This window comes from Cryptomeria japonica, chromosome 2, assembly GCF_030272615.1.
Source record: "Cryptomeria japonica chromosome 2, Sugi_1.0, whole genome shotgun sequence".
Taxonomy (NCBI): Eukaryota; Viridiplantae; Streptophyta; class Pinopsida; order Cupressales; family Cupressaceae; genus Cryptomeria; species Cryptomeria japonica.
In genome coordinates, this window is record NC_081406.1 from 573,171,782 (window position 1) to 573,192,774 (window position 20,993).

A 20,993-nucleotide genomic window follows, 5' to 3' on the forward strand; every position below is an offset into this window, starting at 1 on the left:
TGTGTCTAATCTCAACCTGGGTCAACTCTAGAACTAAATGTCGCACTGCCGGTAATTTCTCCCGACACTGGAGAACATCAAGTTTCTCCTATTTTGTCAAGAGAAATCAATCAAATCAAATCTATCGATCAAATCATCATCTATCAATCAAAACTGAATCAATCATCAAATCTATCTATCTATCAAATCAAATTGAAGCAACTTATGCTATCAAATCATTTTAAAAACTATCAATCATGGTTTTTTATCAATCACTGAGTTTACTCAAAACTCTGCTAAAGCTCCTACATCAGAAACTAAATCAATTTCTTAGAGCTAATCAAAGCTATCTATCCAATCTATCAAATCAAACTCATCAAAGCTATCTATCAAACGATCCAAATCAAGCTAGTCAAAGCTATCTATCAAATATATAAAGCAAGCTAATCAAAGCTATCTATCCAATCTATCAAATCAAACTCATCAAAGCTATCTATCAAACGATCCAAATCAAGCTAATCAAAGCTATCTATCAAATATATAAAGTAAGCTAATCAAAGCTATCTATCCAATCTATCAAATCAAGCTAATCAAAGCTATCTATCAAACGATCCAAATCAAGCTAATCAAAAGCTACCTATCAATCTATCAATCACGCAATCCTGCAATCAAGACCTTATTTTCATCATCAATGCATTTTAAATACGTTAAATCTATTCATCAAAGTGATTTTTCGCTTTTGCACTTATCAAAATTATCAAATTTAAGCAAAAGTGCTGACCAATTGAGCATTTGCGCTAAACCACAACAAATGCGCTAAATCTAAAAGTGAATGCGCTAACTTAGTGCATATGCGCTATCCTTTTCAACAAACGCGCTAAAACTACAAGCATAAGTGCTAACCCATGCAAAAGCACTACCTTTTTGGGCATATGCGCTAACCGACAACACATTTGCGTTACCCTATGCATATGCGCTAACATACAATGCATATATGCTAAACTAAGAATTTGCACTAAACCTAGTTGCATATGCGTTAAAACAAATTGCAAAAGCGCTAAACTAATGCCCAAAAAATCAAAAATTTCAAAAAAAACCAAAAAACCACCTAAAAACATGAAAATTTGAACGAAAATTTGAAAACAAGGCGCGGGATAAGAAACATACCGGATACCCATACTCGGGAGGTCGCTGATAATGCCAAACACGCTCAAAATGATGGTTCTCCACGGGAATCACCATTTTGCCACCTCAGCAAGAATATTTTCTCCACAAGCTGACAAGGATAACAATGAAGTTAAAATTAGCTTTGGTTAATTTTATATTTACTATTTGAAGAGTAATTAATTTCAAATGGGGCAATTTAATTTATTTTTTACAAATGAATTTAATTGACTAAATTTTTTTATCAATTATCATGAGATTAATCGTTCAAACCAAAATTTTTGACAATTTCATGATCAATCTCCTGAGGGGGCACACAATCAGGATTTTCAATCTCTATCAGGCACATTATCCAGACTTGATTTAATCTTTGAAACAATGTTGTCTCGACATCATTTCAAAGAGGGGCAAAATGTATACACATAAAAATTGGCTATGAGCAATTAAATAAATATTTTAATTTATTTAATGATTATTCTTCTATTAAATAATTAATTTGAAAAGATTAATTTATTTAATTCATTTTATGGTTTTCTATTAATTAATTCATCTATCCTATTCTTCTAATTAATTAAATATCTAATATTTAATTATTCCTCTAACCAAGTTAATTAAATATCTAATATTTAATTATCTCCTCCAAACAATTAAATATCCAATATTTAATAGTTATTCTCCTATCCTATAGTCTCAAATAATAAATAATTCTTAAGTTATTTAATCTCCCTTTTCCAACTCACCCTCCATCTCCACTTCATCTTCCCTTTGCCAACTCATCAAACCTGTGGCTAAGGAAATTAATATTTATCAAATATTAATTCATCATTTATCTCCAACTTCCAAACTTAATGAAAATTGTGTACGTACACATATCTCATAACCATTTCCTATATTCTCTCCAACACCCCCTACATCTTAGGAAGGACTTGAGTCCACTTGTCCTCTCATGCCTAAATTTCCTCCAACCATCCCTAGATTCTCTCAATCAGCAACCCAGTCAAGGTGAGATGAGTGACACTTGTCTTCTCCTTCCCCCTTTCTCTCAACCTTCACCTTTGCTCACAACCATCCAAATCTCCAAATCTGATCAGGACCGTTAATCTAAGCCACATCATCTAATCCTCTCAAGATCTATAAAATCAAGAGCTTCAATTGAGAGAGAATTAATTTTCAAGTCTTCAAAATAGTTTTCAATCAATCATATGCATCTGTGAGTTTTTGAAGCAATATAGCATTATCATTTTAGCAATATAATCATATAGCATTATCATTTTAGCATAATCATGTAGTTGTGCATATCATAGTATCAGTTAACTACAAGTTATCAGTCCATTCTTCATATGCCATCTTGGAAGCCAACAGTGCATTGTCTGAGAGCACACCCATCTGCAACTAGGAACAGTGGAGTTAGGACAAAATGAGACATGAGACATGAAAATAAAATATTGTTTTATTTTAATATGTATTTCATGCAGTTTCATTGGTTGAATTTGGATTTCTTGTATGCATTTCCATTTGTATTTTGTGAAACTAACTTATTACAGGTAACATTCTAAGAATGAAATTCAAGCTCACACAATACCATTTCCACAGCATTGTGAGATCCCTAAATATGACAAATACGATGGAAAATCTGATTCTCAAGATCACATTAGGGAGTTTTGTACTATGAGTATGGAATTTACACATGACGAAACTTACCTAATATGTCTATTCCCTAGGAGTTTAAATGGACAATCAATGAAATGGTTCTCTAGATTACCATCTGGAATCAAATCTTTTGAAGAACTCGTGAATAGCTTTATTTCACAATACTCCTACAATGTAAGGAATGAGATAACAATGTTGTATTTATGCAATGTTAAACAAAAGAATGGTGAATCTTTCATGATCTTATTGCAGCAATGGAAACAAATGTTTAATAGGTATCCAAGAGATGTACCTGATCAATAAAAGATGAAGATATTCATTGATAATCAACAAGTTATCATCTAAAAATTCAATGTCCTCCTTCTTTCACTAAGATGATTGAGAATGGTCTGAAAATAAAAGACGCGATGGTAAAGAAAGGAGAGCTAAAGCTTTACAATAATTCTTACAACAACAACAACAATCACAAATGCAAGTTCTGGTTAAAGAATAGGAATGTCATCAATGGAGGAAATGACGACAATAATGCTACAAAACAACAACCAATCTTTAATCTATCAAGTCGGATCCCAAGCAATAACAATCAAGAAAATAATAAATCCAAGTCTTTCTTCTCCAATCCTCGTAGGAAATTCACAAACATTGGAGAACCCTTGGAATCAGCTTTGAAAACTCTTCTTGCGAACAAATTGATTATTTTACCAGAAGTAAGAAGTTATGAACCACAAGTCAAACCAAATTGGTGGAACGACAATCATTTTTGCAATTACCATCGAAATAAAGGACACCAAACTAATGATTGTCAAAGATTGAAACACCTTATCCAAGATTTAATCGATAATGGAACTATCACAATGGATAGCCATAAGACAAACGAATCACACCTAGCCTTCAAAACTTTGCTTCCAAACTATGAAAAAGGTGAACAACCTAAATCAAAAGATGACAAAGGCAAAGCCAAAGTGAACTACACTTATACATATGATGATGTGGTAAATGTCATCATCGTTAAAGATAACACACCTTCAAAACCAATCGATGTTATTACGAGAAGCAAAGCGAAGGTCACATTTCTAGGTATAACAAATGAGTCAACCTCCACTTCACGACAATATAACTTAGTGGAACAATTACAACGAATATCGGCTTAAATATCAATTTTGAAACTTCTCAAAGTCTCACCTATGCATAAGGAAACTTAAAAAAAATCTCTAACAGAAACAACAGTTTCAAAAGACTTGGATTTAGATCAGTTTCAAAACACGATGGGGGCTAAAATGTGTCGACTTGAATTTCATCCTCAGAATACTACCTGCAACATATTAGTTTCACAAAATACAAAGGAAATGCTATAGGAAATCCAAACTCAACCAATGAAACTATATGAAATGAATATTAAAATAAAAACATTATTTTTACCTTCATGATTTAAGTCTCATTGTGTCCTAACTCCACTGTTTTTGGTTGCAAATGATTTTCTCTCAGACAAGCACTGATAGCTTCCAAGATGGCATATGAAGAATGGACTGATAACTGATAGTTAACTGATACTATGATATGCAATTCAAAATGATTATGTTAAATGATTATGCTATTTGCTTCAAGATTAAAACTCACTGATGCATAAGTTTTCACATATGGTTAACTTAAAAACTCACTTGAAGACTAACTCTTTCTCAACTCAAACTCTCACATTTATAGGCTTTGAGAGGATAAGATGATGTGGCCTAGATCAACGGTCATGATCAGATCTGCAAATTTGGATGGTTGTGAGCAAAGGTGAAGGTTGAGAGAAAGGTGGAAGGATAAGACAAGTGTCACTCATCTCACCTTGACTGGGTTGCTGACTAAGGGAATCTAGGGATGGTTGGAGAATATTTAGGCATGAGAGGACAAGTGGACTCAAGTCCTTCATAATATTTAGGGATGTTGGAGAGAATATAGAAGAAGGTTAAGAAATATGTGTACGTACACAATATTTCATTTATTTTGGAAGTTGAAGATAAGTGGCTAATAAATGTTTATTTATTTTAATTTTGTTGAATTAATTTAGCCACATGGTGGATGAGTTGGCAAAGGAAAGATGAAGTGGAGATGGAAGGTGAGTTGGAAATGAAATTATTTAATAATTGAGACTATAGGATAGAAGAATAACCATTAAACATTAGATATTTAATTGATTGATTAGAGGAATAATTAAATATTAGATATTTAATTAATTGATTAGAGGAATAGGATAAATGGATTAATTAATAAAATATTTTAATTAAATTAATTAATAGAAAGACGTGAAATGAATTAAATAAATTAATCTTTTCAAATCAACTATTTAATAGAAGAATAATTATTAAATAATCGTTCATAGCCATTTTTATGTGTATACAACCAGTTCAGACCCTTGAGGACTGGTGCTTGAGTCAATGCATGTTTGAGCTTCAAGAAAGCTTCATGGCATACAGAAGTCCAATCAAACTTCATATCCTTAGTCAAAAGATAATATAAAGGTCCTGCAATTTTACTAAAATCCTTAATAAATCTTTGATTATATCCAGCATGACCAAGGAAACTTCGGACATCCTTTTGCTTTGTGGGGGCAGGAAGGTTTTGAATGACTTCAATTTTGGCTGGGTTGACCTGTATTCTAGCTATAAAAATATGATGACCAAGAACTATGCCTTCATGCATCATCATAAAGCATTTTTCACTATTCAAGGATAAATTGTAATCTTCACGCCTCTGTAAAACTTTCTTTAAATTCTCCAATGCCTCTTCAAATTCTGAACCATAAGTGGTAAAATAATCCATATAGATCTCCATGCTATCTTGGGAAATATCTGAAAAATATGCTTATCACTTCTCTTTGAAAAGTAGTTGGAGCATTACGCAACCCAAAGGGAAGAACAGAATATGCATATGTTCCCCAAGGGCAAGTAAATGTAGTCTTTTCTTGATCCTCGAGAGCAATTTGAATATGATTGTAGCCACTGAATCCATCCAAGAGTGAAAATTACCGCTTCCCTGCCAAGGAATCTAATACTTGATCCACAAATGGTAATGGAAAATGATCCTTCCTAGTTGCTGAGTTCAAAGCTCTGTAATCTACACACACCCATCATTTACCTCTTTTCTTTGGAACTATGACTAGAGGCGACACCCACTGACTATCTGATATAGGAAAGATAAATCTAGCATTTAATAATTTATATTGTTCCTCTTTAACTATCTCCCTTAATGCGGGATTGATTCTTCTCTGTGATTGTCTGAGTGGTCTACAATCTTCTTTGATATAAATACGATGGGTACAAATCGTAGGATCAATTCCTTGCATATCTTTGTAATCCCATGCAAAAGCGTGTTGATGACATTTGAGCAATTCAACCAGTGTTAGCCTTTGAGTTTCTGTGAGTTGATTATTGATATTCAAACATTTATTTGGATCAACTTCCACCTTGACAGTAAGATCAACCTGAGTTGCCTCAGAAAGATGAGAAGTGCAGACTTCCTGCGGCAATAGGGTATGCAATATGTTAGTGGCTGCAGGAAAATCTGATGCTGTAATATTTGATGTTAACTTCTGTAACTGCTGCTCTAGATTATACCGATTTGCCAGAATTTTAGAAAGAATAGAATCGTCATCCTGGAGTTGTATGAATGATTCTTTGTTAATCATCATAAGATGATTGAAAGAGTTGACTTCCTCTTCTAATTCTTCCCCCATGTTAGGCCAACCAACTTGTTCTTTATCAAGTTGGGGTTGAGCAAGTCAATACAGAGCCAAAGTTTTAGTAGTATTTCCATCAGAAATAGTCAATGTCTCTTGATCGACATCCAATATATGCATCGGTTGTAGCAAGCCAAGGTCTCCCTAAGATAACCGGATATCCCCTCAATGTAGCTTTAGGAGACAAGATCATAAAATCTATCGGATATTCCCAGGAGTCTAAAGTAACTACAACATCTTCAATCATACCATCAGGTCGAACCGTGGAACTATCAACAAGCTGCAGGACCGTAGGAGTAGGTCTGAGACTGGTTATGTTAAGTTTTTGCATAATGTCTCTTGTCATTACATTGATGGATTCTCTCAAATCTATTAGGAATTCTTTATCTGAGTACCATTGATCTATTAGGAATTCTTTATCTGAGTACCATTGATGACTATTTTCACAATAGGACTACCAAGATCAGAATATTTAGGAATTGAAATTTTTTCCAACATAATATTAGCCAATTGACCCATTACATGCACTATTTGAGGATCCTTTTTCTTCCTGCCAGGTTTCTTTAAACATGCCTCTTTAATTGCCTTACAATAGATAGGGACATCCTTAATAGCCTGAAATAATGGAATCTTAACACATGTGTTTCAGTTGATCAATGATATCAAAATTTATATCCACTTGCTGAGGAATCTCTTCATCCTACAACCTTGAGGAAATAGAAATATTTGATGACTCTGAGGTATTTGGGTTTGTGGGCTAGATATTTCCTTTTCCTTTTGTATTTCAATTATAACTGGAGGGGACAGGTTAGGCAAACTTGTCTTGGATCTAAGGCGAATTTCACTTATAGAAAGAGAATAATTTAGGTATTAATTAGGATCAGCTGAATAAACTTGTTGTTGATGTTGAGGCTTGCTATTAGGATTTGGCATGGGTTGAGTGGGCAGTTGTGTGGGTTTAGGTGGAACGGTATTAGCAGTAGGAGGAGGCATTATAGAAGGTTGTTGAGGGTGTTGATAACCAGAAGACTGATTTGTCCATTGTTGACCTCCTCTCCATTGAGGAGTAGGTTGCCAATTCCATTGGAATGATTGCCATGGTCCCTGAGATTGAGACCAATTTAATTGTGGTTGTTGCCACTGTGGAGTTTGATTGGAAAAATTTTGCCCTTAGCTTTGAGGATTATACCAGTTTTGATAATTTCCAAAATTTTGAGCATATGGAGGTTGCCATTGATTATTTTGTGCATAGGAATTTCCACTATAACCAGAAAAAGAAAGTGGATCAGGAGGCATACCTTGTCTTGAAAAATTTGGCCTTCTTTGAGCAACATAGAAGACTTGTTCATCATCTCCTTGTACTGTCTTGAAATCAGGAACTTCAAGATTTGCAACCATCTTACATCTGCAATCTCTTTTCTCTTGTCTACAATGTGGACAAAATTCTGCGAGCATTGCATCAACTTCCTCATGCTTCTTCTTAGCTTGAAGTGTGTCTAACTAAGTAGCCATATTGTTTATGATATCCTCTTTAAAATCCTTCAAAAGGTGACTAATTTCCATTCGTGAAACTCCATTACTGGACGTTGATGAAGACATCTTCGGCTTGAAACGCCTACTCTTCTTAAAAGAAGATCTGGAATACTTCTGACAAATTTGACCAATGTAATTCCATGTTGCTCGAGTTATATCACCACCTCCCATAAGGTCTAAAGAATCTATCCATTCATCACTGATTCCCCTCAGAAATATCAACAAGAGAATCTTCATTTAAAGTACTATGCTTGGACTTCTTAACACTGAATAGAAATCTCTCCAGATAATCTTCTAGACTCTCATCCTCCTTTTGTGTCATTCTAAAGATATCATCCCCATGGTGGTCAATCCCTCTACAATAATCTTTATATTTTACAAGAAACAACTATTTCATCTCATCCCATGTAGTGATTGTAGTACTCCCCAGACTCATAAACCATCTCAAAGTTGATTCTTTTAAAGTGGCAAGAAATATTTTGAGTCTATGGGCATCTGTAGTATAATCATAACTCCTACATAGGACATCAAATTCAAACAAGAAAGTATTGGGGTCCTCTATCACCAGTCCATAAAATTTAGGAAGAGAAGAAGTTGGAATGTTCTTGAGATTAGCATTATCATGCAAATGAGAAATGGGGAACTCAAATGTTGGGTTCACAGGTCGAGATGGGTTATTCCCACCAACGGGTGGATTTCCTTGCATTGGTCTTTGAGGAGGAGTTATAGGACAAGGGTCCTCTTCAGGAGATCCAAAGAGGAAATGAAGGTTGTTCTCAAAAAGTTCAAATTCAAGCGGGTTCAAATTATATGGGAATTGGTAAAGTGCAGCAAAAGGGTTTACATCTGGTGCTTCATATGGATTGAGTCTTGTATGATTAGGAAGGTTAGGAAGGAATCTACCTTGAGCATCTCTTCTTCCTCTATGCATGCAGATTCATGAGAATTACTTAAAACAAACTGAACTATCAAAACCAACTATACTGAAAACTTTTTAAAAAATCATAACTATGATAGGTTCTTAGTTTACACCATCCCCGGCAACGGCACCAAAAATGTTTGCCTAGCCAATAGGAACAATAAATAGAGCTAAAGTCTTAACCCAAAAATTGGTCATTCATTCTGAGTAACTATTATCTCCATGGCTAAAGTTCATTTACTTGTCAACCCAGGGACGTATTACTTGAAATGGGTCTGCATTGTATATGCACTAAGCTCCTGTGATGGTCATTATGCACTACTGCAGCAACTAAGTTTATTTGAAATAAACAAGTGAAAATATAACAACTGAATGGCTATAGGAAATCTTAACATTAAGAAAAGATTCTAACTAAATAACTGTTAACTAAGTTCAAAGCTGACAAACAGGAATTACTCTGTCTGCTTTGGTTGCAGGAACAGTCACAGGATCTAGTTCCAATGGCTGCAGGAACAGTCAATCGCAAGAACATCTACTACAGCAAAAAGGAAACTTAATATAACAAACACACAGGAATACTCACCAAGTAGCCCCCTTGGATGAGTGTATCCAGACTTCAAAGATGATTCTATATACTCAGAATATCATAGCTTTTATTCATTATTTCTAAAAGTCGATACAACACATGAGATAAGAGAAATGCTTCTAATTCTGGAAAACGTTGTCTAACCTCTTAGAAGAGGTGCAGGTCTTTATTTATAAGAAAATTATAACAAACCTCCTACTACCTAGATCATGCCCATGAAATTAGGTGGAAAACATTTATGACTGTAAGGAGAATAAGTTCATCCACAAAAAACGTGGAACCTAACTAAACCATAGCCAAGAATATAGCATGGCGGTGTTTGCTAGATTGATGTTTGCTGGAGACAAACATAAATAAATCTGGTATCGCCTCACTATTCCTTTGCCGATTCTTTTGCATACCATCTTCTTTGTTGTTTTAAATGTTTAACCGCCCCAAAATATCTCCAACTGCTTTCATGGTGTGATTCTCCATCTGGCTTAAAATAACTGCTTCTGCAGTAACTTATTTACTCCTGCATTTAAAGGTTAGAACATACAAGCATACATATATATCTATTTTCATTAATCATAGCATTTATACATCCACACATGATATTACCTATGATAATCCGCATGGCTACAGGAATATTAAGTCAAAACAATATAGGGTTCAACGGGTTTAGCTATCATTTAGAATGCACATAGTCAAACTTTAATACATCGCATGACTCAAAAATTGTCCCAATATGCAACTTAAAACATAGGAAAAACTAATCAGTCATAGAAATAAAAGATCTATTATTTTAGCTCATCACATCTATCTCACTATCTCTACCTCTCTCTCTCTCTCTCTCTCTCTCTCTCTCTCTCTCTCTCTCTCTCTCTCTCTCTCTCTCTCTCTCTCTCTCTCCCCCTCCCCCCCCCTCTCTCTTTTATTGTCTTTGCTTCCTCTCTCTCTCTCTCTCTCTCTCTCTCTCTCTCTCTCTCTCTCTCTCTCTCTCTCTCTCTCTTTGTATATATATATATATATCTTTGACTCTACCTCTATCTTCCTCTCTTCCCCTCTTTATCTTCCTAAACATCTATGTCTATATCTATTTTCCTCTATGTATATCTATCCATATTTATTCTTCCATCTCTCCCTTTGTCTCTATCTTGTTATCTCTCCATCTTACCCATGTATCTCTCTCTCTCTCTACTCTGTCTTCATCTTTCTATCTCTCCCTCTCTCATCTCACTCTCCTAATCTCTCCCTCTCCTCTCCTCTCCATATCCATCTCCATCTCCGTCTCCTCCATCTCTATCTCTATCCCTAATTTCTACCTCACTAACCCCCCCTCCCCCCTCTCTCCCTATTGCAAACATAACATGAACCTATTGGTAATGGAGTTTGATTAACTTCTTGATTCAAAGGTTCTATTTAAGTCATGTTTGGATCCCTATATGTAGATTAATAGTCAATTCAAATTAAGTTATCACTTCTTCACTAATACCTTTGTCTTACAAATAACATATTTTGCTAAATGGCCTACCAATTAAATACCTCACGTACTACACAAATGTATGCAAAAATAGACCAATTTTTTTTCCCTATTGACCTTCCACTCCTCTTCGACGTACCCATTGCACATCAAGGTGCAATTGCTAGTTTGTATTAAATTGAATACAATTTCATATTTTATAATTTATTATAAATGGAAGACCATCATTAATACAAGTTACTTGTTAGAAAATAGTTGCATAAAAAATGAAAGAGTAAAAGCATCTTAACTTATCTACAATAGTTGAAATTTATTACAAGATAATTGTATAAAAAATGGTTAGTTGCCTAAAATTAAGATTAGTTTGAAATAAAAAATTATGTATGAGAAAAAAATGTCTTTTAATATAATATCACGTAGACTTTTTATTGATATTATTAAATTCCAAAAAAAAAAATATTTTTTTTTATATTAAATATAGAGTAAACTTACTAAAAAATAATAATAATAATAATTAGAGAATTTTATATCTTATAATATATAAATGAAAGACCATCATTAATACAAGTTACTTGTTAGAAAATAGTTGCATGAAAAAAGGTTGGGAGAGTAAAGGTGAGTGTCCTAACATATCTACAACTATTAATTAGTTGAAGCTACTTGATATAAGTTGATTGTAGGAAAGATTGTGTATAAGAAGAAATCTAAAGTTTAATAAAATAAATGTTGAACAATTGTTGATAAAAGTTGAAGTGAGAAGATTTCTTAATTCCATAAAATAAATTTGTATATGTATGTATGTATGTATGTACATATATACAAATATACGGTACATATATACATATACATATACATACAATCGATTATAATTTTATATCAATCGAATTAAATTAGTAGTTAAAATTGATATTTAAGTAAAATAAAATGGATTCAATTAGTACAAGTTTTATGGTAATAAATTTAATTATACAATTTTTTCGATTTTTTTAATAATGATAAAATTGATCTATCTGTTTGGACTCAATCTTATTCTATTTTTTTATATTGTTATTGAAGTTGAGGGATATATATAGTTTATATATCTGTCAATTTGAACTACAAATGTATGTCTATCTCAATAAAGTTCTTAAATGTATGTTCAACTCTAAAATCTTGATTCCAAGACACTAAATCAAATATATGTCAAAACCCTCATCATCAACTACTACAAATCAACATCAACTAAACACGTTCTAAATTTCTTTTCAACAAATTGCATTCATAACTTTAAATTTTGTATATATTTAATTTATTGTAAATCAAATATAGCTCTTGGTAGTACTGTTATAACGCTTTTATTACAGCTAATAGACTGTTTTTTCCAATTGTTTTGCTGAAGTTGCAGCTTTACCTCTATAATTTGATTCTTAATCCAATAAATGAATAAAAATTCTTTTGCAAGTATAATACTAAGTAGTACAAACTTACAGTTGATAATGCAACGGCCAACAATAAACTAAATTCCTCGTGTAAATTAATTTTATTAAAAAACTCGTAAGGACGTGAGCAAGGAAAAAACAACTAAAAGCCAATTTTATCCACTAGAAAAGGAAAAACTATTTGTTTAAGTCATCATAAATACAGCAAAACAATCAGATACAAATCTATTTTATAAGAAGACAAATTATTTAAACATTGTTTTGAATTAATGTTAAAGTTGGATTCATTCTTCCTTACTTTATAGACTGGTTTTGATATTAAAACTGTTTAATACTGTTAATATACTATTAATGTACTGTTAATGACTTGTTGTTTTGTTTGAGCTGCTTTTTAACTATTTTGTTATAAGATCAGTGTCTTTGTTTTGCTGCTTTTAATATCAAAAACAAATTAAGATGCTTTGGGAGAAAATTATATGTCCCTCACAGCTCATTATTTGCTCATGATTGAAATATACGAAAAAGTTCATTATTATTGATATATGAAAATGGAAACTACAAAGACATCATAATAATAAAGTCTGGTGCACGAAAAAATGACTAATTGTGCAAAAGGAAATTCTCCACAATTTTATTGAACTCTTGTGGGTTCTCAATGTGGGGAATGTGTGATGCATTTTTCATCACCACCAACTCTGCATGATCTCCAAGATGCCTACATAACCAAGAAAAGCTCATCAGAGATCAGTCTTCTTCTTTTAGAAAAAGAAAAAATTAAAAAACTCATAGACAAACTCTGTGAAGGAAAATATTGTTCAACTATAGAATGGTTGTCAAATCTTTAGTATTCTAAAATTAAGGGTCAGTTTAAAATAGGGAGCACATTAAAAAATATCTTAAATGATTTGGAAACAGCTATCAGTTATCAAGATATATCATAACATCCATGGTTGGATGTTACATAACTGAAGTTTTGACTTCTCGTTCGATTCTCATCGACGAGAAGTCAAAGTTTCAGTTATGTAGCATCAAACTATTGATGATGGTACACTGAACAAGCTACAAACGATTTCTATTGACGAGAATTTAAAACTTCAGTTATGTAGCATCAAACCATTGATGCAATGGTGCATCATGATGGCTAAATAGCCATTTCGTGAATGGTTCCCTATTAAACAAAATAAATAATCCTTTTAGTCAAAATCGGTCCTATAGTGTGAGAAGTGAGGATATTGGACAAGTGGTAATGTTCTTCAATTGTTTTATCTACTTGCTTGTCTGCCTTGAGTATAAAATAATTACAAGCATGCATAATACAGGAGGGTATGTGGAATGCAACTTAAATTCTTTGAAGAGCTGCAGAGCATCTACATACAAAGACCTATGTAGATAATTGCTATGGCTATCAGCAACTCGGTGTACAGAAAGAAACGAAGTATATTAAAGTTTGATGATGTTGACTCTTCTTAGTGAGGATATGAGGAGGAAGAATCAAGGAGTTTCATTTGGAAATGCTTTGATAATCAGAAATAGGGGGAGATGAGAAAATCATAACCAAAAAAGAAAGCTCAGATGACAGTTGAACTTCACATTCAAAAATAACCACATAGTCTAACATCCCAATTTATAGTGTCCAACGGCTATAATCTTGTTTGTTTCAGAGAGTTTCTGACCTTCACACTATTAAACTAACAAGTAACAATATATAATGTTCAATCATAACTGAAACTATATGTACTTACTTTTTCAATTCAAAGGCCTTATTCAGTGGAAATATCTGATCATGCTCTCCCCACGCAATCAAAATGTCCTACAAAACACACAATCATCAGTCCTTGAATACAACTTTGGATAAAAGGCATTCAGATAGGAGAAAAAAACCATGAAAATTAAAACATCATGTATAAAAAACAGGTTAGGCAATGCCTTCTCAAGAACAGGAAGAGGTGGGGCAAGTTCACTGCCAAGGATAAGACCTTTCAGCAGCTCTTCTTTCTCTGCTCTATTTTTCACATAGAGATTCTGCATTACAGTCCAAAACAGGAAAAATTTAGTGTTAAGAGTTCTGAATTGGTTGTTCTCATGTTTTTTAATATAAACATTAATAAATTGAGAATACAGCCTTGCTTGACTTTGTTCAAAATTTGGAAATTATGTTTCTACTTTTAGTTAACACAGCAAAGTAACAATTTAAGGATTCTCAACAACATAAGTTCAACTATGTAAATGCAAATACACTAGTCCCTGATCATAGACCTTTTAGTCCTTCAGTGCGGATTTCTATCACCAGGATATCACTTAAGTATTTAGCTGGGCATAAGAAATTAACGACTCTAAATTGATATAATTCTAGTCACAATCATATCTACCAAATATTCTTCAATTATCCAAGAACCCTCAGACCATCCCCATATTTGCTATCAATTTTCCTAATAATTCAGTAACAGAGTCATTCCTTCAGCTATCCACCTTGACTAGTGATTCATGAGAATTCATCTTTCAAGAGGATTAATGGTCCACTTTGCATTCATAGCTTTGTCTCACAGAGGGGACAAAGAGAGGTGAGATTGAGATGAGATTTTGATAAGAAACATTTTTTAAGGGGTTTAATATTATTATTTTGTTTCTGAATTCTTCTGTGTATAATTTTTTTATTGGATTAACATTCTATAATCCATCATCAGAATAAGAAAGCTTTGAATTCTCAGATGAATCTCAAAGAAGTGAGATTGAAATGAATTATGCACAAGGGTTTGAGCGGGTAGGTTGAGCGGGTAGGTCGAAATGAGTAGTTACTAGTAAAACCCTTCTCTCGTGGGATTTAATATTCTGCTTTGCATTGACAGGTGAATCTCACAAGGTATTTCCGCTGTAATCAACAGAAGTTTCTTAAGGAGGTCAACCATCCAAATTCTATCGATTCTAGGGGAATGAAGACCATTAATTTGAAAATTGAACTGCTAAATATTTAAGTTCCCACAGCCGATCATGTTTAGAAGAGGGGATTTTTGGAGATAACTGTACAGGATGAGAATGATTATAGGTGTCCAAGGAGATCCCATCCATGTTTCTTCTTGTTAATGGTAAAAAGCTTCCCACAAAACCTCTTGTTCACAATAAATACTTCCCAAAGCTACGTAAAGAAAGAGAGAGAAAAGAAGTATACTTACTTTAATGTAATCATTCAAGAGAAAATTGGGAACCAGGGAAGGGGGCTTGTAGAGAGAAAGCTTCATCAAAATCCTCAGGTTGTCAGCACTCTGAGGAAGAAGAAGCTCTGAAACTTTCTGCAGCCTTGCACGCTGTAGGAGCTCTTCATTGTCTTTGGCATTGTTACATACACCTGAACTTGCAATTACCAATTTCTCCACAGCCTCGGGATACATACAACCCAGATTGTAGGCCACAAACCCACCATAACTAGTCCCCATAACACTAAACTTGGTGACACCCAAGTTCTTCATCAGTTTCATAATTGATTCTGCCTGAAAAACCTCAGACCTTCCAGAGCCCCTGGTGGTTGAGTCCCCAAAGAAGACCAAATCAGGAACATAGACATTGAAGCTCTTCCCTAAAGGCTGTACCTGTGGGTGCCATTGCCACATTGCATTGGTCCCGAACCCATGAATTAGAACCAAATTGGGCTTGTGGGTCTCCTGTTTTTTGGGACACCAACAATGCATGGTTGTTTCATGATCAATATCTAACACTTTGGGCTCTAGTCCGGCAGACAAAAAGCCTTTCTGTAGGCTTTTGTTTCTGTATGCTACCAGACTGAAAAGGTAGTTTGCCATGACCAGAAAGGACAATTGTTTACTTAGGCACTTTCTGTACTTGGTAGAGACTTGACCTGCCTATATACAGAAGAGATTGATTGAATCCAAATTCAGTTTTGCCTAGATTATACATAAATTTGCATGTTAAGTGAGCCTCTCGAAGCTAATTTAGCTCTAGAAGTTTATAACAAGTTATGTTCAAATTTAGTTTTCTAAATTTATTCAGTAAAGGCTACCTTGGAAGCTCCTAAATTGGAGTAGATGGAAGAAAAACCGGGCACCATTAACATCAAATTGTGTGCAAATTTTTGTTATAGGTATGGTGTTCTGATGTCAGCTTTTGTATATTTATTTATTGGTTTCCTGGAATCATATCTTTCCTTCGTTGGCTTAACTAATGCATCTACCCTGCCCTATTTGTTGACCATCATAATCTCACGTTTAATGGTTGAACACCACACCATCTACTTCATTGTTCTAGCAGGTGCGATCTCTTCAACACAATTTAATTGTGGTCGTCTCTACCAGTAAACAGGCTCCATATTTTAATTGAGATTTCATTTGTTAGGGACAGATTTCATTTGTTAGTCCCTGAGACTTATGATTTCAATGCACCTTTTTTTTCAATTAATCTGTATTGGACTAGGGAAAGGACCCAGTAGTTGTGCACCCTAACTTTGCGCTTCTCAAAATCTTACTTGGAAATTTCAAATCACTCCGATTTTTTTACAGTAACTTACTTGGCAAGTCCCCTACTTATAACTAAGGTTTCAAGGTCACATCATCAAATATGATGCCACATCAGCATGCTTTTTGCCAAGGTGTCCAAAACAGCCCCAAAAAAAAAGTGAGACCAATAGGCGTGCAAAAGAGACCCCAATAGTTGTGCAGCTGACATGGCATCACCTGATTGGTTACCTTTTACAATATTAGTACATTTCTTAACAACTATTAGTACATTTCCTAACAACTGTTGGTACATTTCCTAACAAAAATTGATATTTTTTGTTTCAAACAATAGGTTTTATTTGTTCAATTTTTGGAACAAAAGGTATCAACAACCCTCACAACAATTGGTACATGCTCAACTACTGGGTCCTTTCCCCTAAACAAAAAATTGAGATATGCTAAATTTGGAATCATTTTATTTTTCAAATTTACTTTGTAGTTTGTAATTTTACTAGGGGAACACCACCACTAGCCGTCATAGCTAATTTTGCGCACCCAGAGATCCTAAACGGTACATTGGACTTTGATTTTATTTTTTTAGTTTTACTAGGGGAACACCACCACTAGTCGTCATAGCTAATTTTGCGCACCCAGAGATCCTAAACGGTACATTGGACTTTGATTTTATTTTTTTAGTGTCACTTAACTACGAAAAACCTATTGATCTGGCTTTTGGGTAGTAATGATGCACGTTGTGGAATCAGTTATGCGCACAAAGGTCAAAAAGTACACATTTCAAAGTGTCGCCTGATACCTAACTAAAGATGTTCCAGTAACCGTCAACTCAAAATCGCTAGTACTTGTTGTCAAATGTCCTAATAGTGGTGCACAAATGTTCCAATAGTGGTACACAAATGGGACAAATGTTCCAATAGTTGTGTACAAATGGGCCAATTAATTACAAAAAATGATCGACAATTGGTACAAAACAAATTTATTAATGGTGTTTTTATTATGACGGCTATTTGGGGGTCAACATGACAATAAGGTGACGGTTATTGGAACTGTATTATCTATTGGTGCTCTTCTCCTAGTGGTTTTTTAATTTTCTATTTGAAAATAAAGAAAAAAAAATTAGCCAATCAATTTGCAAAGGCCAGATAATTATTTTTATATCTTCTAATGTTTAACGGGCAAGACCATGAGATTTGCTTACCCCAAATTGAACCTTCATCTTGTTTAACCCATTTTTACATCAAATTGGAAGAATTAGAGAAGCACTTAATTTTTTATGCTTATATGTTTCTATATGTGATAAAATGATTTTAACTTTCTTATTATAAAGCATTTAATATTATCAAATTCTCACTCTAAATTAAATGGAATTTTTTTATTTCTTATCATTTGGGCTAAAAAAATATTGGAATTAAGATGTCACTTCTATGAATAGTTAATAGATGAGGTATTACAAAATTTTATTTTTTATATTATGTCGTGTATAATTTTTTAATTAATTGAAATATTATTAATAGATTTTAAGATCAATCACAAAAATATCTACATAATTAAACGAGAAAGATCAATAAATTTATCTCTACTAGTTTCATCTCTAATTTTTTTAACAAAAAACAAAGCTCCTATTTTTTTTTGCGAAGTTTCATACTTTTGCCTAAGGGAGGGACTCTAGTTGTAGCATAGCTCTTGTTAAATATTGTAATGGGAGAAATTTGAAATTTAATAATTATAATTTTTTAAAAAATTTGTTGGTTTTGGAGATGACTTTAAATTGTGTGATTAATCAAGTCTTTTTTTATTTTATTTTTATTGGCTTGTCTTTTATGCAATGGAAATGGAAATAGATGTAAATTGATATTTTTATAGTCCAAAAGATCGGGCGATCTGTTTGTGGGTCTACATATGACTTATAGTAATATAGGACTACCTTGAACCTGGTTGTTAATGGGTTTATAGGTTTGCGGATGACTTGTAGTAATATGGGACTACCTTGCACCTAGTTGTTTATGGGTTTACAGGTCTACTGATGACCTATAGTAATATGGGACTACCCCGCACCTAGTTGTTTATGGGTCTCTAGATGACTTATAGTAATATGGACTACCCTGCACCTAGTTGTTTGAGGGTTTACAGGTCTATAGATGACATAGTAATATGGGGCTACCCCGCACCTAGTTATTTATGGGTCTATAGATGACTTATATGGGACCACCCCGCACCTAGTTGTGCTACAAATGAGGTGTACATACCTTACTCCCTACAAGATTTGAACTTGTGACCTCTTTTTCAAGAGTACAAGTTCTCCACCACTAAGCCAACTTAAGTGTATAGGCCAACTTAAGTGTGCAGGGCAACTAAAGCAATGCTATCCAAGTATTCTATTTTAGTGAAAAAGTTGACAAATAATTTGAACGTAACTTGAGTCCATGTGTACACATTCTCAAGGACTAGTCTTGATTCTCATTTTATCAGTTTATTAGTCATGCTCAAATCTGTTAGTATGACAATTCTCAAAACATTTAAAATTCAAATTTAAAGCTTATACCCAAGCCAATTCATTATGGTGTTGTGTTTAAGGGCAAACCATGTGTAAAGCCTATGGGCCTTTGTGCCTTTGTCTTTGTCATGCTTTGGTGTATTGGAGTTATATGAGTTATATAATGCTATGTTGTATTATTTTGTATTATAAATTGGTGATCATTTATGGATACCAATGTTCCATTTGTGGATATTTGATATAGTTTTATTTGAATAAATACTTATATGAATGTGTGTAAGTTTATATTGATTGATATTTTAGCTTCACAATTTTTATTTAGATGAAATGTTGTCTAGGTAGACCTAGCTTTGCAATATTATTGTCTTAATGATTAATGACAAGATATTATACTACTAGAGTAAATGATTTAATTGAATTATGCCTATCAAATGCTTATTATTATTTAATTGTGTAATTTTATCATTTGCTTCAACTATTATTATGTATTTGACAGATGTGCATAATGTATGTTTGATTTAGTGTATAGGAACTTACAAGGTATTGCCCAATGGTGAGTGTGTGAAGAATATCGACATGGACAACCCTAGTTAGCTCATCTCTCTTGTCTAATCTTGAAATCTATGAAAATCAAATCCAAATCTATTATGATTCTAGATCCCCTTATGTTAGACTTGTATATGTGTCTCCTTCGATGTGTTTAAGTACCAGTTGTATGATGATGTTTGCTCGATAGCTACAATGGATTTAATAATTTCTTTAAATATTTAGTCAAGTCGTTAATTGTTCGAGAAAAGCAACTAGTTGAATTATTGAAAGGAAATCAAATAATTTAGTGTATACGGTGAAAACTGGATGTTAAATTATTGTAAAACCAAACAAAGATCCAACCACATAAAACCCTAGTTCTACAATTAAAATCCACCATACACCAATGAAGAACCTAAAACATGCAAAACATGAAAATTTTGAAAGATTATACCATTTGCATGCTTAATAGGGTTTGATCTCCATTGATCTTGCTTGATATGGTTGCTCTCAGTTTTGTATTGTGCACGAGAGCTCAACAAATAATGGATTGTGGTTGTGTAGACGCTTGATTGCTTGATAGCATGAAGGTTGATTAGATGCATTATTTGGGGTTTGGCAAGGATGAAAAGATCATCTTATATAGAGAATACCTTAGAAAATGGAAGGATATGATTAAGAGGTGGAAGGATAAATTGACGACTACGATTAAAGGGTAGGTATAGAAAATGGGAAAATATTAGAGAGATGGTTAAAGGTAATTTAAAAGATGGTGACGAGTGTGATGGAGGGGAAAAGCTAAAGAATTAATTAAATAAATAAAAATCTATTTAATTAATAGAAGTGGCCAATTAAATAAATAAATATTTATTTAATTTTGAGAGGGGATAATTTAAATAAATACAAATATTTATTTAAATAGGGAAAGGCTAGAAGAGGATTAATGAATTAATTAAATAAATAAATAATCTATTTAATTAATAGAAGGCTTAGGATAAAATAATTAAATAAATAAAATAGGTTAGGACAGTTTTAAGTATCTACATATAGTAAAAAAATTGATTTAATTGTTGAAA

The 20,993-nt window shown here is 33.3% G+C and overlaps 1 protein-coding gene across 1 annotated transcript; it reads right to left on the minus strand.

Annotated features, from left to right (window-relative positions):
• Positions 1–12,939: 12,939 nt before the first annotated feature.
• Positions 12,940–16,526, minus strand: LOC131050823 (uncharacterized). The gene is made up of 4 exons (XM_057985114.2): positions 15,603–16,526; positions 14,359–14,454; positions 14,175–14,242; positions 12,940–13,147 (listed from the first exon to the last, which is right to left on the minus strand). The coding sequence occupies exons 1-4, from the start codon at positions 16,224–16,226 to the stop codon at positions 13,033–13,035; spliced, it is 903 nt and encodes a 300-aa protein (XP_057841097.2). The 5' UTR covers positions 16,227–16,526; the 3' UTR covers positions 12,940–13,032.
• Between the last annotated feature and the right edge of the window lie 4,467 nt (positions 16,527–20,993).

Coding starts and splice junctions, on each gene's coding strand:
- LOC131050823 (XM_057985114.2), bottom strand. CDS start 16,226: ATGGCAAACTACCTTTTCAGTCTGGTAGCATACAGAAACAAAAGCCTA. Junction 14,455..15,602: donor TCTTGAATGATTACATTAAA/GTAAGTATACTT, acceptor ACTGTAATGCAG/AATCTCTATGTGAAAAATAG. Junction 13,148..14,174: donor AAGGCCTTTGAATTGAAAAA/GTAAGTACATAT, acceptor TTGGTTATGTAG/GCATCTTGGAGATCATGCAG.